At 39.3% G+C, this 27,767-nt stretch overlaps 1 protein-coding gene across 1 annotated transcript in view; it reads left to right on the top strand.

Annotated features, from left to right (window-relative positions):
- Positions 1-27,767, top strand: part of CCDC146 (coiled-coil domain containing 146) — a 144,605-nt gene that overhangs the window by 98,374 nt on the left and 18,464 nt on the right. The window contains exons 5-9 of the mRNA XM_007117298.4: positions 6,902-6,959; positions 8,815-8,991; positions 11,008-11,081; positions 12,013-12,240; positions 12,898-13,084. Of these exons, the coding sequence (XP_007117360.2) occupies positions 6,902-6,959; positions 8,815-8,991; positions 11,008-11,081; positions 12,013-12,240; positions 12,898-13,084 (724 nt within the window). The remainder of the gene's footprint in view (positions 1-6,901; positions 6,960-8,814; positions 8,992-11,007; positions 11,082-12,012; positions 12,241-12,897; positions 13,085-27,767) is intronic.

The following is a 27,767-nucleotide window of genomic DNA, read 5'->3' as shown; positions in this document are numbered from 1 at the left end:
CTGTGCTCTGTAAGCACTCTTTCAGTTGAGAAAATAATGAAATTAAAACAATTGGTGGCTGTTCATTAGTATTGAAAATATGAATGCTTGACATTTCCACAAAAGGGTAAGAGGACCATAAGTCAGTTGATATTTAAATTGTTTAAAATTTCCAAGTATTCCTGCCAAGGGGAGAAGAGAAAAAAATAAGACCAGAACTCTTGCCTTTTAGGTATAGACAGGCAAATTGTTCACTGAGTTGCTTGGGATGTGGCTGGAGGTGGAGGACTGTACATAGTGACCTACAGTAAACAAGGACATTCACAATTAACATTTGCAGAAATGTTTAGTGTGTATTCTTTTTGGACTTGTTAACATGTAATACTGTAGCTTAAGCAAACTCCCTTGCATTCTCAAATACTAGCAGCTCAAGAATTGACAAACTTATTTTCATAAAAATAATGGTGATACCAAAAGAAGTACCAGGAAAGAATTATAGGCTGTATACTTCATTGGCTTAACATATTTAACATTACATGGTATGGAAACAAGTTCACTCAACACTCCCTCCCCGGGAAAAAAGTAGATATTTCCATCCCCACATAAAAATAAAGAAACTAAGCCAGGGAGGGGGGAAAAAAAAAACACCAAAACTATTCATCCAAATATTCAGATGATATTTTTCAAATCAGCACAACAAAATCTCATTTTATTCAGAGCCTGAATAACAGAAACCCAAATAACTAGCACTCCTCCACCCCAGCATCTTTAGGAACTTCTGACTCATTGGCAGCTACTAAGAACAATATACTGTTCACATATGCTAGAGAAAAGATATTCCTCTATAATTTGGTTGATTTTCTTATGTTTTCACATAATATAAACTCCTATTAAATGCTAATGGTGAGCATAATTACACGACTGGTTAATAATTAAATCTGTTACAACAGTTCCCGGTTTTGGATTAATATTCATAGATGATCTCTTCATAAATATGCAGTTCAGGAAAGAATATGTAAACCTACTTAAATAAATTAAGTAAATACATTACAAATACGTAATGAAGTGATTAAATAAATACTGTTGAGAACCTATTTTAGAAACAAAGTAGAAGTCATTATCTTTCCAAAGACTTTCCCTGAAAAGACTTTTTAGTATTCTTTTCAAGGTTTTCCTTGCCTTCACTTTGTTACCTTTTGGGGGCTTCTCTGCCCACTAGTTAAGTCCTGAGATTTGGACGGCAAATCAGTTGTGTCTCTCATGCTAAATCTGATATATTCTGACAAGTCTCCGTCAGCTGGGGAAACAGGGCTGTGGTCGGTCAGTGCTGTCGGTCATGGGTGTGGACGTGGAGAGGGGGACACGCGTGCTGCACATGTGCAGGACTATCACAGTGTGATCGTGGCCTTAGTAACTATTTCCTCTGCCATAGCTGGTTCCCTGTTGGTGCTCACCCAGGGGTTTAGCAGTCATTTTCCATTCTTAGTCCAACAGTAACAGCAAAATTGGAACCAAGAAACAAACGGATCTGGTAAGAAAGGAACAGAGGGATTATGTTAGTGATGTCTCTGGAATTCCAGAAAGTTAGAACATGACAGAGGGCCATACAGTTCATCAGGATTAGTAGTAAGGAAAAACTCACAGCTGGAGCAGATTTTACCTTCTAAACATTAAAAAAAAAACAAAACAAACAAAAAAACTTTTCCTGCTCCCCCTGTGCCAACCAAGAACAGAGCGAGCTTAGAACAGGTTTTTCAGCGTATAGTCCTCATAACTGAGAGAGAAACACCCGAGATACACGTTTACAAGGCAGATCCAACCCTAAAACTAACGATTCCACTTTCTGTCCGGGCCTCCCGACCCAAGGCGATGTTTGAATTGCTTACAGACTTCCTGGGTGATTCTGATTCGTGTCAGAGATTGAGAACTGTTGGTCCACACAGTGGTCCTCAGCACTGACTACTCTAAGAATCACCTGAGTCTTCTCTCAGTGGCCACTCAGTCTGTGCTCCAGCACCTCCAGCGATGGGGGCTCACAGCCTCCCACAGCAGCCCAGCCCAGCCCAGCCCAGCCCAGCTTTGGGCAGCCTGACTCTTAGATGGCTTTCGCTTGTAGAAATCTCCCTTCTTATAACTTCCACCCATTCGGGCTGGTTCTACTTCTGATGGGGATGATGCCTCTCGCACTTGGCAGCACACAGGGCTTCCAGCAGTCCCTCTTCACCCACAAGTCCTTAAAACCAAAATCCTTTGATGACATGGTTTCAGTTCGGACTCTTGCTGTAGAAAAGTAATGAATCCTGAGGAGCTCTGACACTGAACCACCCCTTAGTCAGAAAAGCTGAAAATGTCAGATATAGATTTTAATGTCAGTTTGAAAGTTTACAGGTTTATGTATATCAAGAGGCACACGTACAATAACTTTTTTTCATCCCAGTAATGCCACGCAAAAACAAGAACCCAAAAGGAGAAAACAGACAATGCATAAAGATGTTTATTACATTATTATTTATAAAAGCAAAAAATCTAAAGCAATCTAACTTCTAAAAAATAGTGGAATATTTCAATAGCAGTGTATTCCAGAGGCAGCTTGATACTGAAAAGCACCCTGGAGTCAGATAGAGCTGGGTATGAAAGTCAGTTCAGCCTTGACCGGTGAATTTGGAAGTGGTGCCTAACTCCTCGGTTTCTTCATTTGTACAGTGAAGGTAACAATAGCCACTTAGAAAGGATCTGCAGTTTAGAAATGATGTTTGTGAAGAACCTGGCATATAGTAGGTTCAGTATATATTAGATAATATCAATATTAAGGATTATTTTATTATGGTACATCCACCCACCAGAAAACCTTGAAACTAGCTATTAAACTATTTTTTTTTTTTTTTTTTTTTTTTTTTTTGTGGTATGCGGGCCTCTCTCTGCTGCGGCCTCTCCCGTTGCGGAGCACAGGCTCCGGACGCGCAGGCCCAGGGGCCATGGCTCACAGGCCCAGCCGCTCCGCGGCATGTGGGATCCTCCCAGACCGGGGCGCGAACCTGGTTCCCCTGCATCGGCAGGCGGACGCGCAACCACTGCGCCACCAGGGAAGCCCAATATTAAACTATTAATTATGAAGTCCGTTTCGCAACTTGGGAAACTATTTTAATTACACGTTAGGTAAAAATGGATTCAATCATATATACATATTTAATATAATTTCATTAAAATACACAAGGAAAATAAAAATGATCAAATGTGGTATGAGAGGGGTGGGATTATGAATGATGTATTTCTATAAATAAAAGTATACATCTTTTAAAGCAAAAAAGTCAATGTTTCTTAACAAAAAAGAAAAAATCAGATGGCTTCACAGGCGAATTCTATCAAACATTTAGAGAAGAGCTAACATCCTTCTCAAACTCTTCCAAAAAACTGCAGAGGGAGGAACACTCCCAAATTCATTTTACGAAGCCACCATCACCCTGATACCAAAACCAGAAAAAGATATCACAAAAAAAGAAAATTATAGACCAATATCACTGATGAACACAGATGCAAAAATCCTGAACAAAATACTAGCAAACAGAATCCAACAACATATTAAAAGGATCATACATCATGATCAAGTGGGATTTATCCCAGGGATGCAAGGATTCTTCAATGTACGCTAATCAATCAATGTGATACACCATATTAACAAATTGAAGAATAAAAACCATATGATCATCTCAATAGATGCAGACAAAGCTTTTGACAAAATTCAACACCGATTTATGATAAAAACTCTCCAGAAAAGGGGCATAGAGGGAACCTACCTCAACTAATAAAGGCCATATATGACAAACCCACAGTGAACATCATACTCAATGGTGAAAAACTGAAAGCATTTCCACTAAGATCAGAAACAAGACAAAGATGTCCACTCTCGTCACTCTTATTCAACATAGTTTTGGAAGTCCTAGCCACGGCAATCAGAGAAGAAAAAGAAATAAAAGGAATACAAATTGGAAAAGAAAAAGTAAAACTGTCACTGTTTGCAGATGACATGATACTATACACAGAAAATCCTAAAAATGCCACCAGAAAACTACTAGAACTAATCAATGAATTTGGTAAGGTTGCAGGATACAAAATTCATGCACAGAAATCTCTGGCATTCCTATACACTAACAACGAAAAATCAGAAAGGGAAATTAAGAAAACAATCCCATTTACTATGGCAACAAAAAGAATAAAATACCTAGCAATAAACCTACCTGAGGAGGTGAAAGACTTGTACTCAGAAGACTATAAAACACTGATGAAAGAAATCAAAGATGACATAGAGATGGAGAAATATACTATGTTCTTGGATTGGAAGAATCAATAGTGTGAAAATGACTATACTACCCAAAGCAATCTACAGATTCAATGCAATCCCTATTAAACTACCAATGGCATTCTTCACAGAATTAGAACAAAAAATTTTACAATTTGTATGGAAACACAAAAGACCCCGAATAGCCAAAGCAATCTTGAGAAAGAAAAACGGAGCTGGAGGAATCAGGCTTCCTGACTTCAAACTATACTACAAAGCTGACTAAATGTAAGACCAGACACTATAAAACTCTTAGAGGAAAACATAGGAAAAACACTCTTTGTTTGCACAGCAAAGGAAACCATAAACAAGACGAAAAGACATCCCTCAGAACGGGAGAAAATATTTGCAAATGAAACAACAGACAAAGGATTAATCTCCAAAATATACAAACAGCTCATGGAGCTCAATATCAACGAAACAAACAATTCAATTAAAAAATGGGCAGAAGACCTAAACAGACATTTCACCAAAGAAGACATACAGATGGCCAAGAGGCACATGAAAAGATGCTCAACATCACTAATTACTAGACAAACGCAACTCAAAACTACAGTGAGGTATCACCTCACACCGGTCACAAAGGCCATTATCAAAAAATCTAGAAACAATTAATGCTGGAAAGGGTGTGGTGAAAAGTGAACCCTCCTGCCCTGTTGGTGGGAATGTAAATTGATACAGCCACTATGCAGGTGAAGGTATGGAGGTGCCTTAAAAAAGTAAAAATAGGGCTTCCCTGGTGGTGCAGTGGTTGAGAGTCTGCCTGCTGATGCAGGGGACATGGGTTTGTGCCCTGGTCCGGGAAGATCCCCAAAACAAAACAAAACAATCTAAAAATAGAACTATCATATGACCCTGCAATCCCACTCCTGGGCATATATACCCTGAGAAAACTATAATTCAAAGAGAGACATGTACCACAATGTTCACTGCAGCACTATTTACAATAGCCAGGACATGGAACCAACCTAAATGTACATCAACAGATGAATCGATAAAGAAGATGTGGCACATATATACAATGGAATATTACTCAGCCATGAAAGGAAACAAAATTGAGTTATTTGTAGTGAGGTGGATGGACCTAGAGTCTCTCATAGAGAGTGAAGTAAGACAGAAAAGAGAAAAACAAATACCATATGCTAGCACATATATATGGAATCTAAAAAAAAAAAATGGCACTGATGCACTGATGAACCTAGTGGCAGGGCAGGAATAAATATGTAGACATAGAGAAAGGACGTGAAGACACGGGGCGGGGGAGGGTGAAGCTGGGGCGAAGTGAGAGTAGCATTGACATATATACACTACCGAATGTAAAATAGTTAGCTAGTGGGAAGCAGCTGCATAGCACAGGGAGATCAGCTCTGTGCTTTGCGATGACCTAGAGAGGTGGGATAGGGAGGCACAAGAGGGAGGGGATACTGGGATATATGTATGCATATGGCTGATTCACTTGGTTGTACAACAGAAACTAACACAGTATTGTGAAGCAATTACACTCCAATAAAGATTTTTTTTAAAAGAGAGAAAATGGATGATAGAAATGTAATTTTAAATGTCCTGGGCTTCCCTGGTGGCGCAGTGGTTGAGAGTCCGCCTGCCGATGCAGGGGACACGGGTTCGTGCCCTAGTCCGGGAAGATCCCACATGCCGCGGAGCAGCTGGGCCCGCTGAGCCATGGCCGCTGAGCCTGCGCGTCCAGAGCCTGTGGTCCGCAACGGGAGAGGCCACAACAGTGAGAGGCCCGTGTACCGCAAAAAAAAAAAAAAAAAAAAAAAAAAAAGTCCTAAAGAATTACCCATTTTATGTTTGTTTAAGAAAATATCATTTTATATTTAAAGAAAAGACTGTAAGTCTTATCTTGTGGGAGAGTTTCACATCACCATTTTGAAACTCAGGGACACTCAGGTGGTCTTTACAATCCAGAGATGGCAGCACACTACCACCCCCTGGTGGCAACACGGCTGAGGTGTAGGATCAACAGCTTGGAAGTAAAATAGCAATTTATACGCAAGCTCTAAAAGCAAAGGTGTAAGTGTTCAAAACTCTGAAAAAATTCAACTTCAGCCTGCGGTCCACACAACTAACCTATATTAAATTCCATGTGGTGCATACTTATTACACAAATGTTAATTTACTTTACTGCAAATACAATTTCATAAAAATAAACCTGGTATGCATGCATCTTTAGACCTACTGGCTAGTGGGATCTGATAATTTGATGAAAGCAGTAGAGGCTGTAGCAGTAATCCAGACAGGTACTAGTTTATTGCAAATAAAAGAAAATGTCCAGAGACCGCCTGAAGGAACTTGAGTCTGGGGAGCATTTCGTGCTCCCAAGCAGTTACAATATGATGAGAGAACTGCTTTGATGGGTGTGTGTGCAGTGTTGAGGCAGGACTGGGGAGAGAGCACCTAAATGGGCCTGTGGGACTCAGTGAAGCCATCACAAAGGATGGACACCGGGTCTGACAAACACAGCTGGGAGTGGATTCTGAGAAGAGAAAATAGAAAGTTGTTACTGTGGAAATAGTTTACTTTTTTGTACTTTGTCAAAGTTGTTTTTGTTTCTGTTTTTTGCAGCTTAATGGAAGAGAAAAGCCTCATAATAAAGGAATTTGAGAAGATACCTAAGCCAGGAGTAAGTCTTAGATGATCTAGACTTGGTTAAATACAGCTGGATTGAAACATCCCTTTTGATAAATATTAACGTTTATCACAACAACCATACCCTGAAACATTTGAAAGACCCAGAAATCTTAACAATGGATGGTGCTGAAAGGAATATCTGCATAACTTTTACAGTAAACATAAGTGGTGCCTATTATAGGATTTAGCTATTTGGCATCTAATTCAGGTTATGCTTAGTTGGACAATATCTGCTTTGTTTTCAGAAGAATAAAAGGTTGGCACTTAAAAACATTATTTTTGCTATAGCTATTACTCTCCTAGCTTCCTGTCTCAAGCTTATTACAAGAAATTTTTATAAAGGTGTGTCACTTATTAATTCCTGCCTAACAAACTACCCCAAAACATAGTGGTTTAAAACAACAGCCATTTCTTCTTTTCCTCAGTTCTGAATTCTTCTGGTCTGAGCTGGCTCATCTGGGGCTGCAAGGCCTAGGATGGCTTCATTCATATGTCAGCCAGTTGGGCCACTAGTTGGTCTAAGGTCACATGTCACTGGTTACTCTCATGATGGTGGAAGGGTTTCCAGTCTCAGGAAAGAGACAGACAGTCTCAAGAGAGGGCAAACCCCAACACACGCACTTTTCAAGCCTCTGCTTAAACCACTGTTAGTAACATCACATTGGTCCAAGCAAGTCGTATGGTCACATCTAGAATCGATGGGGAGAGAAACTGGTCCTACCTCTTAATGGGAATAAGGACAAAGACATATTGCAAAGAGGCATGCAAACAAGAATAGGAGGAATTTATGTCCCTTTTTTTGCAATCTATCATAGAAAGTAAATACAGAGATCATCACACTCTGCATTGCTTTCACCTTCTGAACGGTTATATTTTAAAAGTATGTTGTTGGTGGTGTAATTCCAATGCATAGAGTAAAATGCCTTTACTCTATATGCATAGAGTAAAATGCTATAATATGTATGAGTATGAATATATTGATACATCATATTATATATTAATATAATTATGTATATATTATATAGCAGTACAGAATTATTCCTAACCATCATTTTCAACACAGATTCTGTGGGGAAAAAGCATTTTGAATTTTAGTTCCTGACCATAGGATCACCAATTTTACCCTCTCAAAGCCACAGTGGAGGAGGAAGAGGGTGATATGCAGACAGGCCAGAGCAGGCTAAATGGATTCTTCCACTTAGTCATCAGTAATGTGTGGACCTTCTGAGTATAAGAAGGCTTCTCTCTCACAAGTCAAACACTCCCCAGATAATCAGTCATGGGAAACAAAGACCTGTTAGGAGTCTGGGGCAGAGGGCATTTGGGGATAATGTGCCTGGGTTAGAGAAGTAGTATTAATAAGTGAGCAGGGGATTAAGGAGTGCCAAGGATAAGATATTCCAAATATGAACTTCCTAATCTTTAATTCTCATGTGTGACTCAAGATAACCATAAACCTGGTATTCAAAGATTATGTGCATCTGGTGTTGCCAAATCACAAAGCTACTAGAAAAAAGGCTGGAAATTTTTACTAATGCTTTTTGGTATGAAATAAATATGAACTCAGAAAAAGGAAACACTTAAAATGTAGGAAGATAAAAAAGAGCATTAATTTAAAAATGAGTTCAAATCTAATGTAAAATGTTTAACACACGCAGTATAATTGCCACGCCTTTATGGAAGAGGTCAGAAATCATAAGGTGCATTTAACTTTGCAAGAAATCATTCATGAATCTCAAAACAAATATAATCAAAATGGTGAGTAAAATTATTTTTAATTTGATTTTTAGGGAGACAAATGTTTGCTCAGACTCTCTATAATCTGATAATTTTCATGACTTTTAAAGGAAATGGAGAAGAAGATGAGAATATTGAGAGAAAGCACTGAAGAATTACGTAAAGAAGTAATGCAGAAGAAAGTAGAAATTAAAAATTTACGGGAAGATTCGACATCCAAGCAAAAGCAATTACTAAAGGAACAGAAGGAACTAGAAGAATTGTTCGAATATCAGGTCACCTTAAAGGTATGTTACTCACAGCTCATAAATATCTAAACATTGTGCCCGCAAGGACATAAAGGTGCATGGGTATGAAGGCTGACTGCAAATGTTTGACAAAGACCAAAACACACAAACTAAAATGTTCTGCATTGTGCTGCTCCTATCAAACTAAACCTGGGCTCTGGGAATTCACAAAAGACTCTGGAGTGTCTGGTAGCATCACTCTAAATTGGAGTCCTGACCTGGGGAAAAGGCCTCTCTAAACCTCACCAAGCAGTTTTCAATATTGGAAATGAGTGTCACAAACACAATCACTTCCTTCAAGAGCAACCAAATGTTCTAACCTCTTTTGTATGCTGTTATTACTGCATCCTTCTTTGTCTGTTTGATTCCACTTCACTTCCCTCTCACCGTGAAAGTGACGCAAGGCCTGTATTTATGTTTTAGGATATAATTAAATAATTAAATTTCATTTCATTTTGAAACCTTTGTATAATAGGTCTCAAAACAATCGAAGTAACCTAGACTTATGCCTTAAAACTACATCTGAGACACCTTGGCTTAGAGGACCGTTATGATTCACTTTGACCTCCTTTTCCTTAAGAGTCAGAGGCCAAGACCTACCCAGCTGCCACCCGAAACACAGGCACTGAGCACAGGTGGATTTACAAGGAACCCAATGAAACTAAGCCTTCACACGCACAAACCACCGCCAAGGCCCTGAACCTAATTATCATTTATAACTTTTTATTCTTTTTCTTAAAAAGAGCTCCCCAGGACTTCCCTGGTGGCACAGTGGTTAAGAATCCACCTGCCAATGCAGGGAACACGTGTTCGAGCCCTGCTCCGGGAAGATCCCACATGCCGCGGAGCAACCAACCCTGTGCGCCACAACTACTGAGCCTGCACTCTAGAGCCTGCGAGCCACAGCTACTGAGCCCACGTGTCTGAAGCCTGTGCTCCGCAGCAAGAGAAGCCACCGCAATGAGAAGCCCGCGCACCACAACGAAGAGTAGGCCCCGCTCGCCGCAACTGGAGCAAGCCTGTGCGCAGCAACGAAGACCCCACGCAGCCATAAATAAATAAATAAATTTATAAATAAATAAATATATAATACTTAAAAAAAAAAAAAAAAGAGCTCCCCAAATTGTACAAGTTTCAGCCTCACAAAATTTAGATCTGCCTCAAGACTGAGCAAGATCCCAGGGAGAAATGCACCACACTGCAGGGATGTCTTCAACCCCCAAGCATCCGTGTTACGCCAGACCCCAAAGTCCAGTGTGATCCTCAGGCAGGAAGGGGCTCTTCTGCAACCCCTGCCACGTACATAAGATTCTTGAGGTTAAAAGTGAATCTTCCGCGAACCCACAGAGTACAGTGCAAAGTGGCGTTAGACAAAACTAGCTTCTGATCTTAGCCTTGCCATTTACAAGCTGTGTGAGTCTGGGAAAATTATTTACCTTCACTTAGCCTCGGTCTTAGGCAGGGTTCCCTAGAAGCAGAGATTAAGACAAGTATTCACTGAGGAGGAGCTCTAAGGAGAATCCCATAGGGTAGTGAGGGAAACAGGATAGAGGTGGGGTTCCGAAGCTGGGCCAAAATATGGTTACAGGAGAACCCTCCTTTCAACCTGATGCCATGAATTGCACCACAGAGGTTGTTCCACCCCCCATCCCCCGACAAGGCAGCTCTGCCAGCCATGGCAATCCTGTGGAGAGAACAAGCATGGAGCTGTCAGCAGCCTCTGCAACCTCTGAGTGATGGGTGTACCTCCATAAAGGGAATCTAGGCAGAGCGCCCAGAGAATGTGTTACACTCAGTTAGCTCCTCTTTAAAATGGTAACAACCATTACCATCTTGTAAGGTCATTATGAATATTAAATGGAATAATTAAAGCACACTGCATAGTACAGGACACACAGTAAGAATTCTACACCTTGTAGTTCTTTTCTCTTTCCTGTTTAATTTGCTTGACTGCTTCTGGTCCAAGTTTAACATAGTTAAACTACATAGTTTAACATGGTTCCATTTCTTTACTAGGATGAAGTGGTCCACCATCAATCCATTCCTGTACAAATTGGAAAAGAGATAGAAAAAACAACGCGCAAAAAAGTGTATGGCTTAATTTTATTTTTTATCCCTCCCAGCCCACGCTCCCCCAAGTTATGTGTGCATGCTAAAACAAGAATATTAACCACTGAACACATCAAATTACTGTTATAATTTTAGAAATATCTGCTTTTGGCCCTGTCTAGGTTGTATATATCAAGTTCTTCAGGAGAATGTAGTGCAGCACATTACTGTCATTCCTAGCATTTATGTCTTAATTTTGGGACAAAATTCTCTTTCCAATTTTATATCATATCTCTGTGGAGAACACCAACTGACTTTAACAGATCTGTGTATGGAATAAATTATTGGAACTGTGTAGAATTTCATGGTCTAGATATATGTTGGCCAGCCAGATGCCTAAAGCCCAAGTGACAGTAACTCTTCACTTGCCAGCTATTCACATGTGTAAGACCCCCAAGCATTCAGAGTAGATTTGGAGGCAGAAGTCACTGAGGAATTCTCAAGGTTTAGAGGAACCGAAAAGGATAAAGATAAGTGAAGATACAAAAGTCTGGAGAAGTACTATGATTGCTCTGGTGACTGATCTTAAGAGAAGAGAGAAAAAACAGAAGCAGACACTAGGAATGTTTCTAAAAGCCAAGCCCACTAGCACCAAAGTTGAGAAATTTACGTCAATTCAGGGAGGCTGATCAGGATGAGGGGAGCATCCCAGGAGATGGTAGCAGCAGGGACCTGGGGAGAAAGTGGGGGGGCTGGACAAATTCCTGCCCTCAGTGGCACTCAGTGGAGATATCCCCCCAGTCCCACTCATCTGTGGTCTTCACCCCACTTCTGAGATCACTGAATTTATGATTAGCCCTTCTGTTGCCTGGTCAGAAAGTACAAATAGTTAGACAGCCTGGGCTCAGAATAAGGCAAACTCATGTGTGTGTTGTGTACCTATGTATATGTGTATGTATGTATCCCTCACAGAGAAATGGAAAAGAAAAAACTTGTCGTGGAATATGAACTCAAAGAGCTAAATGACTCCCTAAAGAAAGTTGAAACCAAAATTAATGCTGTAATAGAAGAAAAGGAGGACATAATAAAGGAAGTTGAAGGCAAACGAGCCTTGCTTGAAATTAAAGAACGAGAGTATAACCAATTGGTCAAGCTACTGGAATTAACCAGAGAGAATGAAGCAACTTCACTAACTGAAAGGTTAGTTATATTAATGTGTTTCTGTCATCTAAATTTTCTTCAATTTATATTTGAGGATTCAAAACATAATCTCAAACATTTATACTGATTCAATAAACATTTTTATAGAATTTTACATCATTTTTACCATTAATAAAAATATATTATTAAATAAAGCATTTCAAAGTATTTCTCCATCCTTTATTCTTCACTGCCCTCAATTTCCTGTGCCCAAAAACTTAAGGACACAATCTATCGCATTTTTTTCAGTTTCTAAAACGTGCCTCTGGGAAATTATATCACTGGAGTGTGCTATAATTGAGGGATTTTTTCCCCTGAAAATTATTGTATTCTGAGGTAATGGGAAAAAATCATGATTTTTTCCTAATGGGAGCAATTTTGTGGTGTGAGTCTCTGGCATAGTGTTGCTTTCCATTTTTAAGCAAAATTTCAGGGAGACTAGGAACTTCTGCCTTTGCCAATTTGCCCTTCTGTTTGGGTTATTTTTATTGGCTGTGACTCTGACAAGAACTTGCAAAGAGAATTGCTTTGGGCATTACTTACAGTTTGATTCTAGCGTGAAAGTAGTTCTGTATGCACCTGCTGAGCACACTGTCTTGAAAAACATGAAGGGCAGTTGATGGCAAATCACTTTCATGTTCTCTTTACCTGGAATAGAGGGATCTTGGATCTCAATTTACGAAACTGTCTCACTGACAAGCAAAACTACCATGATGAACTTTCTCGTAAGCAGAGAGAGAAAGAGCGAGATTTTCGAAATTTAAAAAAAATGGAGCTACTCTTGAAAGTGTCCTGGGATGCACTCACTCAAACTCAAGCACTGCATCAAAGGCTTCTGTTAGAGGTGGGTGCTAAACACCACTATCGGGTTTGTAAGCTCTGCGACGTCTTTTTGTTTTTTGGGTTTTTTTTGTTTTGTTGTTTTTTTTTTCTTTGGGCCGCCCTGATGCGGCTTGTGGGATCTTAGTTCCCCAGCCAGAGACTGAACTCAGGCCCTTGGCAGTGAGAGCGCAGAGTCCTAACCACTGGACCGCCAGTGAATTCCCTCAGTGCTGTCTTTTTTAAGCAAAAATATTTCAAGAATTTGTTTTTGCTGTCAATAGAGAAAGAGGGAAAGGAAAAGAACAGAGAAAAGATAACTTTAAAATGGATCAAACCTGTTATAGAGGCTCTGTCTTATAGTAGGCTTCAATCTTTTTGTTATCCCAAGATTAGAGAAATGTCTTATTGGGATCAAGCATCAGCCTGGCCAGGGGAGGCAGTTTGGCCATCCGGCTCTGGAAGAGCTAACGGGTTCATTACAGGGTAGGAACAAGTGGACCACTACATTTGAAGGAATTGAAAGAGTCAGATCCAGAATGGTGTCACTGTAGACTATAATAGTCAGAAACAAGATCAGATCATGTAAATATAGACGGACAGTCAGCCTGTACCTCCAATTAGTCAAGGGCCATCAGAACCCAACGTCTGGCTACCTGGATAATTTTGTGCAGTATCAGAGGTGTACTACAACCAGAGAATGCTCAGGATAGCTGCTACTTTCTTACTACCTCTGCGCTCCCAAATGGAGGGGTTTGGGTCCTGTTGCCTCTGATTCCCTCCTCTCTCATGTGGCACTCCCTGTGCTAACCAACCAAGCAGTGCTAAAAGGCAGTGGATTGTTGAGAGGGCTGCAGCCTTGTGCCCAGGCCTTAGCCAGTGCTTCCTGTGGTGAAAATGAGATCAACCTCTGAGATGAAGCAGCTGGGGGTACAGAAATCATACCTGTTTTCTTCAGGAATGTCATGGTCCCTGACCTTATGGAGGTTCATGACCTCAGAAATTTAAACAGGAGTTTCCAGCTATGGTAGACACTTCTGATCCTAACCTATAAGCCTAACGCTCTTCTCCTTCTGGGAATATGGAAGGTTTATACTTCCTCGTACCCTCTGCCATCGAGCAGGGTCATGTGATTGGTTCTGGCCAATGGATTGTGGGCAGAAATGACACATGTTCCTTCCATCCTGGAGCAGTGTGAGACCCTCTAGCTCTTTCCCCCATCCCGTGGCCCTTGTGGAAGTACATGATGACATGGAAGTGCTGTAAATGGAAGCATCCAGGAATGCTGAGCCAACTGTGGTCGTGGAGAATCACCTTGACTGGCCACAGGCTTTGTCAGAGCAAGAAATAAGCTTTCATGCCTTTGAGCCATGATAGTTGGGCTTGTTTCTTTAGCATAACCTAGCCTATCCTGATTGAAAGACCAAGGTTTAGCAAAGTGTGAAAATAACTGGTTAGAGTTATGAGTGTTCTAAATGACTAGGTCTTGGTCTTGCTGTCAGATGGCACTCATGGACCTTTTCTTCTATCTCAATGGGGCAAAATGTGCTTTTCACAATTTTGCAAAACAAACAGAACAGTTATTTGTTATTATTAAATAAAACAACAGTATTTATGTTTCTCATCTACTTTTAATAGTTTTATTAAAATTCCTGCATGTAGATTGATTCTTTTATGACAGTGAAATATTTTACACTATAGAAATGCTTTTTTCCATAAAAGTTTACGTCGTCTGATATTAGTACAATCAACCATTACGCTAGTTTTTTTGTTGTTGTTGTTAGATTTTGCATGATTATTTCCTTATTCATCCATTTACTTTCATTCTCTCTTTGTCCTCATCTAGGTGTGTCTTTCACACACAGGATACACTTTTTAATATCTAGTCTGAAAACTTATGCCTTTCAGTTCTTGTATTTAGTCCAAAAACATTTAATGTAATTATGGATACACTTGGGCTTATGTCTACCGTATTACTATTGCTTTTTCTTTGTCCCATCTATTGTATGTCTCATTTTCTCTCCTATCTTTTCTTCTTCCGGGTTAATCAAAAAGATGAACTGTTCAATTTCTATTTTCTATTGTTCTATTTTCCCCATTTTTGATATGCATTAGTTTTGCATTCTCTTTCCATCCTTTGAGTGGTTATCCTAAAAATTACACCATTCATCCTTAACTAATTAGAGTCCAGTAAAAATTCTTTTACTACTTCCTGGATAATGCTAGAACCTTTGAAGACTTTAACTCTATTTACCTTTGCAACTCTCATACGTTCACATATATTTTTTAAATCCAACTTTTCAAGTTATTCTTACTTGAAGTATTGGCTTACTACAAGCTATTTCCATTTTAGCCCAAAGCCTTTCACATTAGGATGTTAAGTTGGAACTTTGGGTAAACACAGACCTTCTGGTACTCCACCTCAATCACGGTGTGATTTACAGTGATTAGCAGCTAAAACATTTCTTCTAAGACCTAGTGGAATCCTAGATGTGATGAGTATGAAGCTCTTAAGAGCAGCAAATGTTGTTTTTATTGATAATATAATCCCTGTTTATTGACCAAATAACCATAAGTAAGATTTCTTTAAACAATAATGGGAAAAATATTATCATTGCCTTTAGTAATCTATTGTGGTGATTCCAGTAGTAAGTAAAGTCAGTCTGTTAAATATTTGCTAATGCTGACTCAACAAAACATTCCCCTTAAAAGTAAAAAGAAAGATAAATAGAAGCAGTAGGATAATTTGTCACTTAGAGAAATACCTATTAGTGATCTCAAAAGCAGTTATACACTGATAAAAGTCACAGTATTGGTTCTAAAATATGACACACCCTAAACAGAATTAAGTTGGTCTCTACCAGAAAATCTCAATTAAATAAAATAGAAGGGGCACATAAACATAATATAAAATGTAATTCTGCCATTTATACTTCCAGTTAATATATGAAATATTGCAGCAGACCATGGTTCCTGTCATAGTAGCCAGAAAAAATGGATAAACTAAAAATCAGATATTTTAAAAAGACATATGAGAGTGAGTTGCGGGAAGTAAATTCTAAAACAACATAAACACTGCCTAGGTGAACAGAGACAGGTAGGCTTTTTCCTCCCTGAAGCATTTGCCAAGTCTAGGCATGGGCATGTAGAAGATGGGCCTCCCAAGAAATAACAAAGCTGGAGGCATAACCCTCCCAGACTTTAGACAATACTACAAAGCTATGGTAATCAAAACAACATGGTACTGGCACAAAAACAGACCTACAGATCAATGGAACAGAATAGACAGCCCAGAAATAAACCCACACATCTTCAGTCAGTTAATCTTCAGCAAAGGAGGCACTACTATACAATGGAGAAAAAGCAGTCACTTCAGCAAGTGGTGTTGGGAAAGCTGGACAGCCTCATGTAAATCAATGATATTAGAATACTGCCTGACACCATACACAAAAATAAACTCAAAATGACTTAAAGACTTAAATATAAGACATGAAACCATAAAAATTCTAGAAGAAAACATAGGCAGGGGCTTCCCTGGTGGAGCAGTGGTTAAGAATCCACCTGCCAATGCAGGGGACACGGGTTCGAGCCCTGGTCCGGGAAGATCCCACATGCCGCGGAGCAACTAAGCCTGTGCACCACAACTACTGAGCCTGTGCTCCAGAGCCGGCGAGCCACAACTGCTGAAGCCCGCGTGCCTAGAGCCCGTGCTCCACAACAAGAGAAACCACCACAATGAGAAGCCCGCACACTGCAACAAAGAGTAGCCCCCGCTCACCGCAACTAGAGAAAGCCCACGTGCAGCGACGAAGACCCAATGCAGCCAAAAATAAATCAATAAAAATAAATTAAAAAAAAAAGAAAACATAGGCAAAACATTCTCTAACATAAATTCTCTTGGGTCAGTCTCCCAAGGCAATAGAAATAAAAGCATAAATAAACAAAGGGAATCTAATCAAACATATAAGCTTTTGCACAGCAAAGGAAAGCATAAACAAAACGAAAAGACAACCAATGGACTGGGAGAAAATATTTGCAGATAATGCAACCGACAGGGATTAATTTCCAAAATATACAAGCAGCTCATACAGCTCAATATAAAAAAAAAAAAAAGAAAACAAACAACCCAATTAAAAATGGGCAGAGACCTAAACAGACATTTCTCTAAAGAAGACATACAGGTGGCCCTCAGGCACATGAAAAGATGCTCAACATTGCTAATTATTAGAGAAATGCAAATCAGAACTATAATGAAGTATCACCTCACACCAGTCAGAATGGCTATCATCAAAAAGTCTACAAATAATAAATGCTGGAGAAGGTGTGGAGAAAAGGAAACCCTCCTACACTGTGGGTGGGAATGTAAATTGGTACAAGCACTATGGACAACAGTGTGGAGGTTCCTTAAAAAACTAAAAATTGAGCTACCATATGATCCAGCAATCCCACTCCTGGGCATATATCCAGAAAAGATGAAAACTCTAATTTGAAAAGATACATCCACCACAATGTTCATAGCAGCACTTTTGCAACAGCCAAGACATGGAAGCAACCTAAGTGTCCAATCAACAGATGAATGGATAAAGAAGATGTTATATATATATATCTGCACATGCACACACATAATACACACACAGAATAGAATATTAGCCATAAAAAAATTAAATCATGCCATTTGCAGCAACATGGATGGACCTAGAGATTATCATACTAAGTGAAGTAAATCAGACACAGAAAGACAAATATCATATGATATCACTTATATGTGGATTCTAAAAAAATGATACAAATGAACTTATTTACAAAAGAGAAATAGACTCACAGACATAGGAAAAAAATTATGGTTACCAAAGGGGAAAGGGGAGGGGGAGGGCTAAATTAGGGGTATGGGATTAACAGATAAATACCCACATATATAAAACAGGTAAACAACAAGGATTTACTGTATAGCACAGGTAACTATATTCAATATCTTGTAATAACCTATTATGGAAAAGAATCTGAACCTGTACACCTGAAACTAACACGATATTATAAATCAACTATAGTTAAATCTTTTCAATAAGAAATTAGAAACAACAATGTCCGACTGTATAGCACAGAGAACTATATTCAATATCCTATGATAAACCATAATGGAAAAGAATATTAAAAAGGAATGTGTGTATATATATATATGTATAACTGAATCACTTTGCTGTACAGCGGAAATTAACACATTGTAAATCAACTATACTTCAATTAAAAAAAATTAAAACTGAAAAAAAATTCGATAATGAATACACAACCTTTAACACCTTCCCAGGCAGACAGAAAGTGGACATGTTACCTCTTAGTAACAACAGTAGTGCTAACTACATGTGACACACATCTGCTGCGGATGTGGAAATAAATGCAGCCTATTTGACAAGCTACAATTAGAGACAAGGAGACCTTTTGAACCCTGTTTTCTGCCTTCACTCGAAGGCTCACCTTAGTGGCGCTCATTGCCCAGTAAGTTCCAAGCATAGTAGAGGATACCTCACTGGCCAGGGGCCTCCATCCATTGGCAAAAGGACCACCTCCATGGTAAGAAACATGAGGTTGTGGGGAGTAGGCAGTAGTCCTCAGTGTCTAAACTCAATTCTGGATTGAGAGGAGAATCTTGCTAATTTGCTCCCAACACAAAGCACACAGGAGTAAGTATTTAATGCAAAGTAGAAATGACCGACCATATTCCGAGTCCAGGACTCTGCTGCCCCCAGGAACACCAAACTGAAACACCAAACTGAAAAGCAAAGTCATTTTGGAAGAAATAATCCAGCCTCACTTGCTCTGGTCACTTACTCTGCTTTGATGAATGCTCTAGGGTCTCTCTCCTCGTGCTGGCTTCTCAGCTCAGAATAGCAGGGGGTCTGGCATTCCTCTCAAGGCAACTGATTTGTACATCATTTTGGAAAGTTTGAGTGTTCATAAAATAAAACTAACTAGTGGCCTAGTGCCTACTTCAAAAAAGAAAAAGAGTTGAAGATAATGGTTTAAATGACTAAAAAAAATGTTCATTGCAAGATTATGTTTTTGGTCAATGAATGTAGACTGGAAAGTGTATTCAGGTAAAACTGATAAAAGAAAAATCAGAAGGAAGAAAAAAGAATGACCAATGACTAGAAGAGGTAATTTTTCACGGAGTATTAAGAACCAAGGGTGAGTGCATATGTTTAAGAGTCTGAACTACTTGGGGTAACTCTAACTGTTCAGGGAGCACAACAGGGGCCTATACATCCCACACCAAATGGATAAATAATCCCTGCTCCTCAAACTCTCACTTAAGAGGTAACATATACAGTCTACCAAAGCAACAGAAATAAAAGCAAAAATAAAAAATATGGGACCTAATCTAACTTCCAAGGTTTTGCACAGCAAAGGAAACCATAAACAAAACGAAAAGACAACCTACGAAAGGGGAGAAAATATTTGCAAATGATGTGACCAACAAGGGATTAATTTCCAAAATATACAAACAGCTCATACAACTCAACAACAAAAAAAAAACAAACAACCCAATCCAAAAATAGGCAGAAGAACTAAATAGATATTTCTGTAAAGAATACATATAGGGCTTCCCTGGTGGCGCAGTGGTTGCGCGTCCGCCTGCCGATGCAGGGGAACCGGGTTCGCGCCCCGGTCTGGGAGGATCCCACATGCCGCGGAGCGGCTGGGCCCGTGAGCCATGGCCGCGGAGCCTGTGCTCCGCGACGGGAGAGGCCACAACAGAGGGAGGCCCGCATACCACAAAAAAAAAAAAAAAAAAAAAAGAATACATACAGATGGCCAACAGGCACATGAAAAGATCCTCAACATTGCTAATTATTAGAGAACTACAAATCAAAACTACAATGAGGTACCACCTCACACTGGTCAGAATGGCCATCATTAAAAAGTCTACAAGTAAGAAATGCTGGAGAAGGTATGGAAAAAGGGAACCCTCCTACACTGTTGATGAGAATGTAAGTTGGTGCAGCCACTATGGAAAACAGTATGGAGGTTCCTCAAAAAACTAAAGTTGCCATATGATCCAGCAATCCCACTCCTGCGCATATATCCAGACAAAACTATAATTCAAAAAGATACATGCACCCCTATGTTCATAGCAGCACTATTCACAATAGCCAAGACATGGAAACAACCTAAATGTCCATCTACAGATGAATGGATAAAGAAGATGTGGTATGTATAAACAAAGGAATACTACTTGGCCATAAAAAAGAATGAAATAATGCCATTTGCAGCAACCTGCATGGACCCAGAGATTATCCTACTAAGTGAAGTAAGTCAGACAGAGAAAGGCAAGCACCATATGATATCACTTATATGTGGAATCTAAAATAATGACACAAATGAATTTATCTACAAAACAGACTCACAGACACAGAGAACAGACCTGTGGTTGATGAGAGAGACAGGGTGGAGGAGGGATGGATTGGGAATTTGGGATTAGCAGATTCAAACTATTACATATAGAATGGATAAACAAGGTCCTACTGTATAGCACAGAGAACTATATTCAGTATCCTGTGATAAACCATAATGGAAAAGAATATTCAAAAAAAGAATGTATATATATATATATATATGTATAACTGAACCACTTTACTGTACAGCAGAAATTAACACAACATTGTAAATCAACTATACTTCAATTAAAAAATGAAATATATCCAAAATAAATAAATAAATGAGATGTGTGAAAAGTGTAAAATAAAATAAAATAAAAGCAACACACATATACATCCTAAACTGAACTCTGAAGTCTGTAATTATAATTTCCTCTCTCTTTGGTCCATCACTTTGCCAATAGTTTGTCCTTATTACGGTTTTTTCCTTCAAAGAAATGCAAATAAGATTCTTGGCTTTTAATCAAGAGAAGCCTTAAGTGCCCTATCATCTATATTACTAAAGTAGAGTGGGCTCTGTTTGTTTCTGTATGTTGAAATACAGTTGGTCACGCAGTACCAAGAAATATATATGATTTTTATTGGGCTTTAAAAAAAAAAAAAAGAGAGAGAGAGAATATGGGCCTGCCATAGGGAGAGAGACTTTGCCGGGGTTAGGCAAAACGATGACGAATTAGAATATGGAGGATTTCTTAATCGAAGACATCACACTCTCAGGAAATCATACTACACATTACAGTACACCTCTGCATTTAATCGTGGCTCCTATTGACTTCCATTTGGCACTGAAGAGAAATAAAACCCCATATCTACACTTTAATACAGTCCCCTCAGTGACTAGAGGTTTTGCTCTGACATTCACCGTCATGTTTTAAGGGTTGGAATAGTATGACTCTGCAAGGTTATTCTCTTTCCAAACACAAAACCATGCCCAAGATTGTGACGACAACAACAAAATCCTCTAACCAAGTAAATATGTCACTTTCTGTACGTACATGTCAAGCAGTATACCACGCAGGTCATCAATCCCAAGGGAGCAGAATGCCACGCACCACTTACCAGTCCTGGGGAGGAGGCCCGTTGCATCTTGGTATTGGAGTCACCAAGGAAAACACAATAGTCAAGCACTGGACGGAACAACACTTTACCTACATAAAGAAGAGACAGAGGAAGATCAGCTTCAATAGTGGACATTGTTCCCCCGTGGCCAGCAGTCTCTCCTGACAGCCAGCTCAAGGTGATTGGCCTATGTTCACAACTGTCTTACTGCAGCGAAAGGAACATTGACCACCACCCCCCGCATTGTGGAGTCTGAAATACTGAAAACTGGGGGTGTGCCTGAGGGCCACTGATATACAGGCTTAAGCAGAACAAAGGAGTTCTCAATGTGCCTGCAACAGGAAAAGATATTCCCACACAAGGTGATAAACCCAGCACAGGCTGTGTGGACCCTCTATCGCTTTGTAAGGAAGTGTTCTAGGCCCAAAGCCCACTCTTACGTGGCCAAGTGGGGGTGGAAAGACTGCATGCAGGAGACTGCCTTTCCCAACAGCACTTTTCCTTTATTTGTAGTTTTCTAGAAGTTTCATTTTCTCTCCTCTGATTTAGAAGTGATTCTGCATCTCTCTCTTAATAAGACTCCCTTCCAGTGTTAAAGACAATTGTGACAACAGAACTATACGGAGGAGAGCATCAGCTTCGAGGCAGGCAGAGTCAGGTTTAAATCCTAGATCCATTGAACAGCTTCTGATGTTAGGCATTTCCAACCTTTGAACTGGGATTGTTGCAAGGAATAAAAGTGATTACACATGTGAAGGTGTGTGGTACCAAGAATATGATACCAAGAAATAAATGTTGCTTTCCTTCCTGTATACCTATAAACTTTTCCAAAGGCTCAAGAAAATTTTATAATCAGGATAAGACTTTGAATATGGCTATTTCATTCCAATGGAGAGGATGGCACCTTCAGGCCCTATTGACAATGCTCAGAAATGCCTCTTAGTATCCTCTCTGCATCATCTGAATGACTTCCACTGCCCATCAGCTATTCTCCCTAGGTTCTGTTCCTTTCATGTCCAATCTATCCTCCATTTTGCTACTAAATTAATATTTTTAAATGATACTTTCATGTGTCACCTGACCAAGACATTCAATGTTCTTTATTTTACATAATCATAGAATGAAAGAACTGAGAGGAATCATAAAGATCATATGGTCCAAGGAAGGCAAGTGCCAGTTCTATTCAGCTGGTGGTAGCTCCTTGTAGTGACCATGTTGCAAAGGATTCTGAGACTCATCACAGTCTTATCAGCTCTGCGGTTGATTAGTGATGTCTGCCTCAGGTATAGAAAGGTAGATGACAGCACATACACCATATATTTCCTAGTCTTAATCAAGTCATCTTCCTTTAGCTGATTCTTGTGATATAGCTTCATAGTCTAAGTAATATACTAATAATGCTACTCCTTGATTTTTCAGTTTTAGACCGGATTATTTTTACTTCTCACTATAAAAGATGAGGATTAAGCTTTCTTTATACCCCTGTTCAACACACACATTTCCTGTCCCTCCACACAATAGCCTCATGACATAATTTTAACAATTTTTAAATTTCATATTTACATTATTATGAATACATAAAGGTTATTCACACCTGAGTCATATTAGATAATTACTTACAAAATTTTGTGTTCCCCCAAATTTATAAACATTCTGGTATTTTTATTTGTAGTTTTCTGTGTACTTATAATTAGTTTGATGCCAAACTGTCCTCTAATTGTATAAATTTTCTCTCAGCATGTTAAAACATATTTGGTAGTCTATTCATTTAACCTTCCTGAAGAAATCACTTCTGAGACTTTTTGGTAACCTCCAGCCAAAGTCCAGGAGGAACATATCTGTGGTTGAATGAGTTGAGTTTATTACTCATTGCAGCAAGGGAAAACACTCACCAGGGGGAACAGTAGAGTATCTCAGTACAGGGTATTGGAAAGGCCTTACAGGATTTGGGCTTGTGTTATATGTTTTGGGGGATGGTTTAAGAAAATGGGACTCTGCCCTAGATTTGAATATTGTCAGAAAGTGAGGGTAGTTCTATGATTGAGTATCTTAATAAATCTTAAGATAGAAAGAGAAAAGACTAGATTAAAGCTAAAGCTGTAATTGGTAAGGAAGACTGTGAGATGGGAATACGTGATATTTTGTGGCTTGGAAAATGTTCATGTTTTTGTCTGTGACCAAAGACAAATACAGAGTGGTCTTGTTTTTTTCTATGATCATAGAATGGTCTTGTCTGATCGTGATTTTCTGTGAAATTGTTTGTGTTCAGTAGGAGAACACCAAGGCCCAGCTGTGAGTGCCAACTCCCAGATCTCAGAAGCTGCTTTTCCCTTCTCAGCCTTCTGATCTGTAACAAACTGGTCTCACTTTTCTACATGCACACTCCCCAGCTTAGGAGCCTTACTCCATCATCTTGGTGACTCCCTTTACCTCTCTCCTATGTTGGATCCCCTATTTCATGTGTCTCTTCTATTTCTCTTTTGGCTTATTCTCTTTTTGTGGGAGGAGCATGTCTTCCAGTAGCTTCCTAAGAAAGGTGAATGGAAAGTAGTTTTTTAAGACCTGTGTGTCAGAAAGTGCATGTCAGAACACCTTTCATGTCGGAAAATATTTTATCCTCACTCTAGCTTCATAGATAATTAATACTTTAACTGGATATGACATTTTAATTGGAAATTATTTTTCCTCATAATGAAGGCATTGATCAATTGTCTTTTATCGTCTAAAGTCACTACTAAGAAACTTGGTGTCAATTCTGATACTTGAGCCTTTGTTTGAAACCAGTTTTTTTTTTTTCCATGCTGGTAACTTGTAGGATTTTTTACTTGCCTCTAAAATTTTTAAATTTCACAATGAAGTTCCCACTTGTGGGGCTTCTACTTTTAGCCATTGTGCTGGACACTTAGTGAGCTCTCTGTATATGGAAACTCATGTCTTTCAATTCTGAGACTTTGTCTTAAATAATTTCTCCAATTTTGTCCACTTTTATTTTATTGTTCTCTTTCTGGGACCCCTATTAGCCAGATGTTGGACCTTCTAAAAGAGTCTTTTAACATTCTTGTCTTTTTTTTTCTCTTATTTTTCATTCTTTTGTTTTTTGGACTTGCTACAGGGGAGATTTCCTCAACTTTTTCTTCCAGTCATTCTATTTAATCTTACACTCTGCTATCATATTTTAAATTTCCATGATCTCTTTTTCTCCTAATGTTTATTTCTTATAGTATCCTTATTCTTACTTCATATCTTCTCTTATCTCACTGAGAATGTTAATGATAGTTTTTTTATTTTTTTCTTCTTTCTGCAAATTACATCTTTCTTCAGATTACATCTTCCTGGTTTTTTGTTTTTGTCTCCTTGTTTGTTCTTTTCTCTTTCTTACTAGAAACTTTTCTCAAATATCTGGTAATCCTTATCTATCTGCTTATATTTAATAGTGGGATACTGTAAAGCTAACTGGATGTTGTTTCTGAGGATGAGGTTTGCCACTACAGACTGATCTGACTGGACACAAATATATCAGGAATGGCTCTTCACCAAAGAGGAAATTGTGGTAGAATGCTCACAACTTGTTCATATTTTAATAAAGAAATGCTATTTATATTAGGATACTTCTAGCTATTAAGCTCATAAAATAACACTCATATAATGTAGAACTAACAGAAATAAAAATATATTAAAATCCTTTTCCTTCAGTGCTTTCAAGAAAAGTCTATGTTTTTGCCCTAGTTCAGTTTTAGGCAGAGACTAACTTCCTCTTTGAACTTATGACTTATAATTAGCCCAGCCATAGTCCTACGCTGGCTGGCAGTACTCGAAAATAGGAGTGGGTCAGGCCAGTCACTCCCAGCCTGAATGAACATTTCAAACTTGCATGCAATCCGAAAACAAAAAGATTTTAAAAAGATAAACATGAAGGGCTCAGGCTATTCTTCAAAATTTGTTTCCCCCTAGGGACAGTTGTTTGATTCTCTTAGGCCTTTGACTGCAGAGACTCTCCCAGAATTCTGAGCCACAAACCTCATGAAAATTTCAAATATTTTAGAAAAACATCAGAGCCTTAAAGGAAGGTTCACTGATATAAAATGGTGAGTAACATTTGAAGTAGAGGTGGGGAGCAGAAGATGTTTAATTTCTTACTTTACTTACTGTTTTATTTATTTATTTATTTATTTTTGGTTACAATGAACACACATTAATTTTTTTTTAAATATGAAATGCTACTCTATAAAAATCAAAACAAAGAACTAAAATAAATAAGCTTACAAAACCTGATATATGCAGTTTGGGGCTCAAAAACAATGGTAAATTACTTTACTTCAATAGTAGAACATAATTGGAACTTTTATACTTGACCAGTTTTTTCCCTTTCCCATTAGGGGAAGCTTCAGTCTAACTCCAGCCCATTTTCCAGATTACCTTAGAAAGATTTCCTTTCAAAAGATATATCAATTAGGTTTACAATTTCGCTGCAAGAAGTAACAATCCAGGATCCTCTTAGCTTTTTCTTCTGTCATCTTTAACGTGTATATTTTTTTTCTCCAAAGTCACAAAATGGTCATTCTGCCTTTGGGCATAAAATCATACAGAAGTGGGGAAGGGCAGAGAGCAAGATGCATATGGCAGATGACTTGGAGGACTCTGTCTTTTTAACAGGAAAACAGTCACTTTCCCAGGAGCCCTACCCAGGAGGTCTCCACTTACATTTTATTGGCCTGTCCTGGCTCATCTCATCACCCCCAACTGCAAATGAGTCTGAAGATTTTTTGATACATTGCAGCTCTAAACAAAATTGGGGTTCTGTTAGTAAGGTCAAAGTGGAGTGTAGATATTGGCTAGGCAGCCAGCAGGCTCTGCTACCAATGGCTTACCTTGTTACCTCTTCCACAAACCAAGCATACTTAATTCCTTCCTGAAACTAGAGGGGTGGGTTTGTGGAGAGCTGAGAAATGTGTCAGAGAAACAGTTAGCCAGAGTTCAAAAATTAGTATCATTCACTGCAGTATTGTTTGTAATTCGAAACACTGGAAAAAACCTGAATGTCTGAGACCTGAATCCAGGAAAATTTGTCAGGAGCCTTTAGTTGACAGAGTAGTTGATGAGTGTGCTCTCATCATATCTTCTGTAGAAAGCTTATAAGCTTCTCTAGTCCCATTTAGTATACATGTACAGATTTGCCTACACTTGGGAGCAAATCATTTGGAGCAGCCCACTCCTGGACACCAGTGGCAGAGAAACAGACAGACACCAAATGCTTGCTGGACTCCAGTCTGTCCAGGAAGAATTACCTCTACTTTCCAGAAGGAGAAATCAAAGTCTTCCTCGCTGGCTTCCTAACTTTTCCATGAAATCTTTCCTGATCATTCAATTCTACGTTGAGCGCTCCATTTTCTGACCTGCTGTAGCAATTATCTGCTCATCAGAATCACAAGTTTTATATATTGTTACATGGATTTCACAAGACCATGTCTCATCTTCCTAAGTCCAGTGCATGCTTCTCAGCAGCTAGCTCTCCATGGTAGGAGAGGCCATGGAAAGCAGGATGTCATTGGGCATCTGTGGGTACAAAAGATGCTACTGACAATGCACAGGTTCGTGATTATGGGGCATCCAAAGACACACTTCAGCTACTTTAAAAGAGTAGTGTAGGGCTTCCCTGGTGGCGCAGTGGTTGAGAGTCCGCCTGCTGATGCAGGGGACACGGGTTCGTGCCCCGGTCCGGCAAGATCCCACATGCCGCGGAGCGGCTGGGCCCGTGAGCCATGGCCGCTGAGCCTGCGCGTCCGGAGTCTGTGCTCCGCAACGGGAGAGGCCACAAAAAAAAAAAAAAAGAGTAGCGTAAACTTCAGAGGGATCCCCTTAGTTGAGCCATGGCCGCTGAGCCTGCGCGTCCGGAGTCTGTGCTCCGCAACGGGAGAGGCCACAAAAAAAAAAAAAAGAGTAGCGTAAACTTCAGAGGGATCCTGTTTAGTGACCTTTAAATCACTAAAGAGTATGATCCTCCCTTCCTGGGACAAATTTTAGTCAATATTCAATCCTGGTGCCTAGAAGTGTGTGCTGTCACAGTAGGAAATGAACCACATCAGATTGCTTTTGGTGTGAAAATCCAACTCTAAGTCTGCTCCGAGTCAAGTATGCACTCAGCACCCCAAGATAACCCTTCCTGTATCCTTGGATGGTACTCCTTCCCCATCAGTTGCTGCGTGTCCTCCTTCTCTC

This window comes from Physeter macrocephalus, chromosome 5 (genome assembly GCF_002837175.3).
Source record: "Physeter macrocephalus isolate SW-GA chromosome 5, ASM283717v5, whole genome shotgun sequence".
In the NCBI taxonomy this organism is placed as follows: domain Eukaryota; kingdom Metazoa; phylum Chordata; class Mammalia; order Artiodactyla; family Physeteridae; genus Physeter; species Physeter macrocephalus.
The sequence above is the reverse complement of the archived record's forward strand: the minus strand, read 5'-3'. Positions and strand labels throughout refer to the sequence as shown.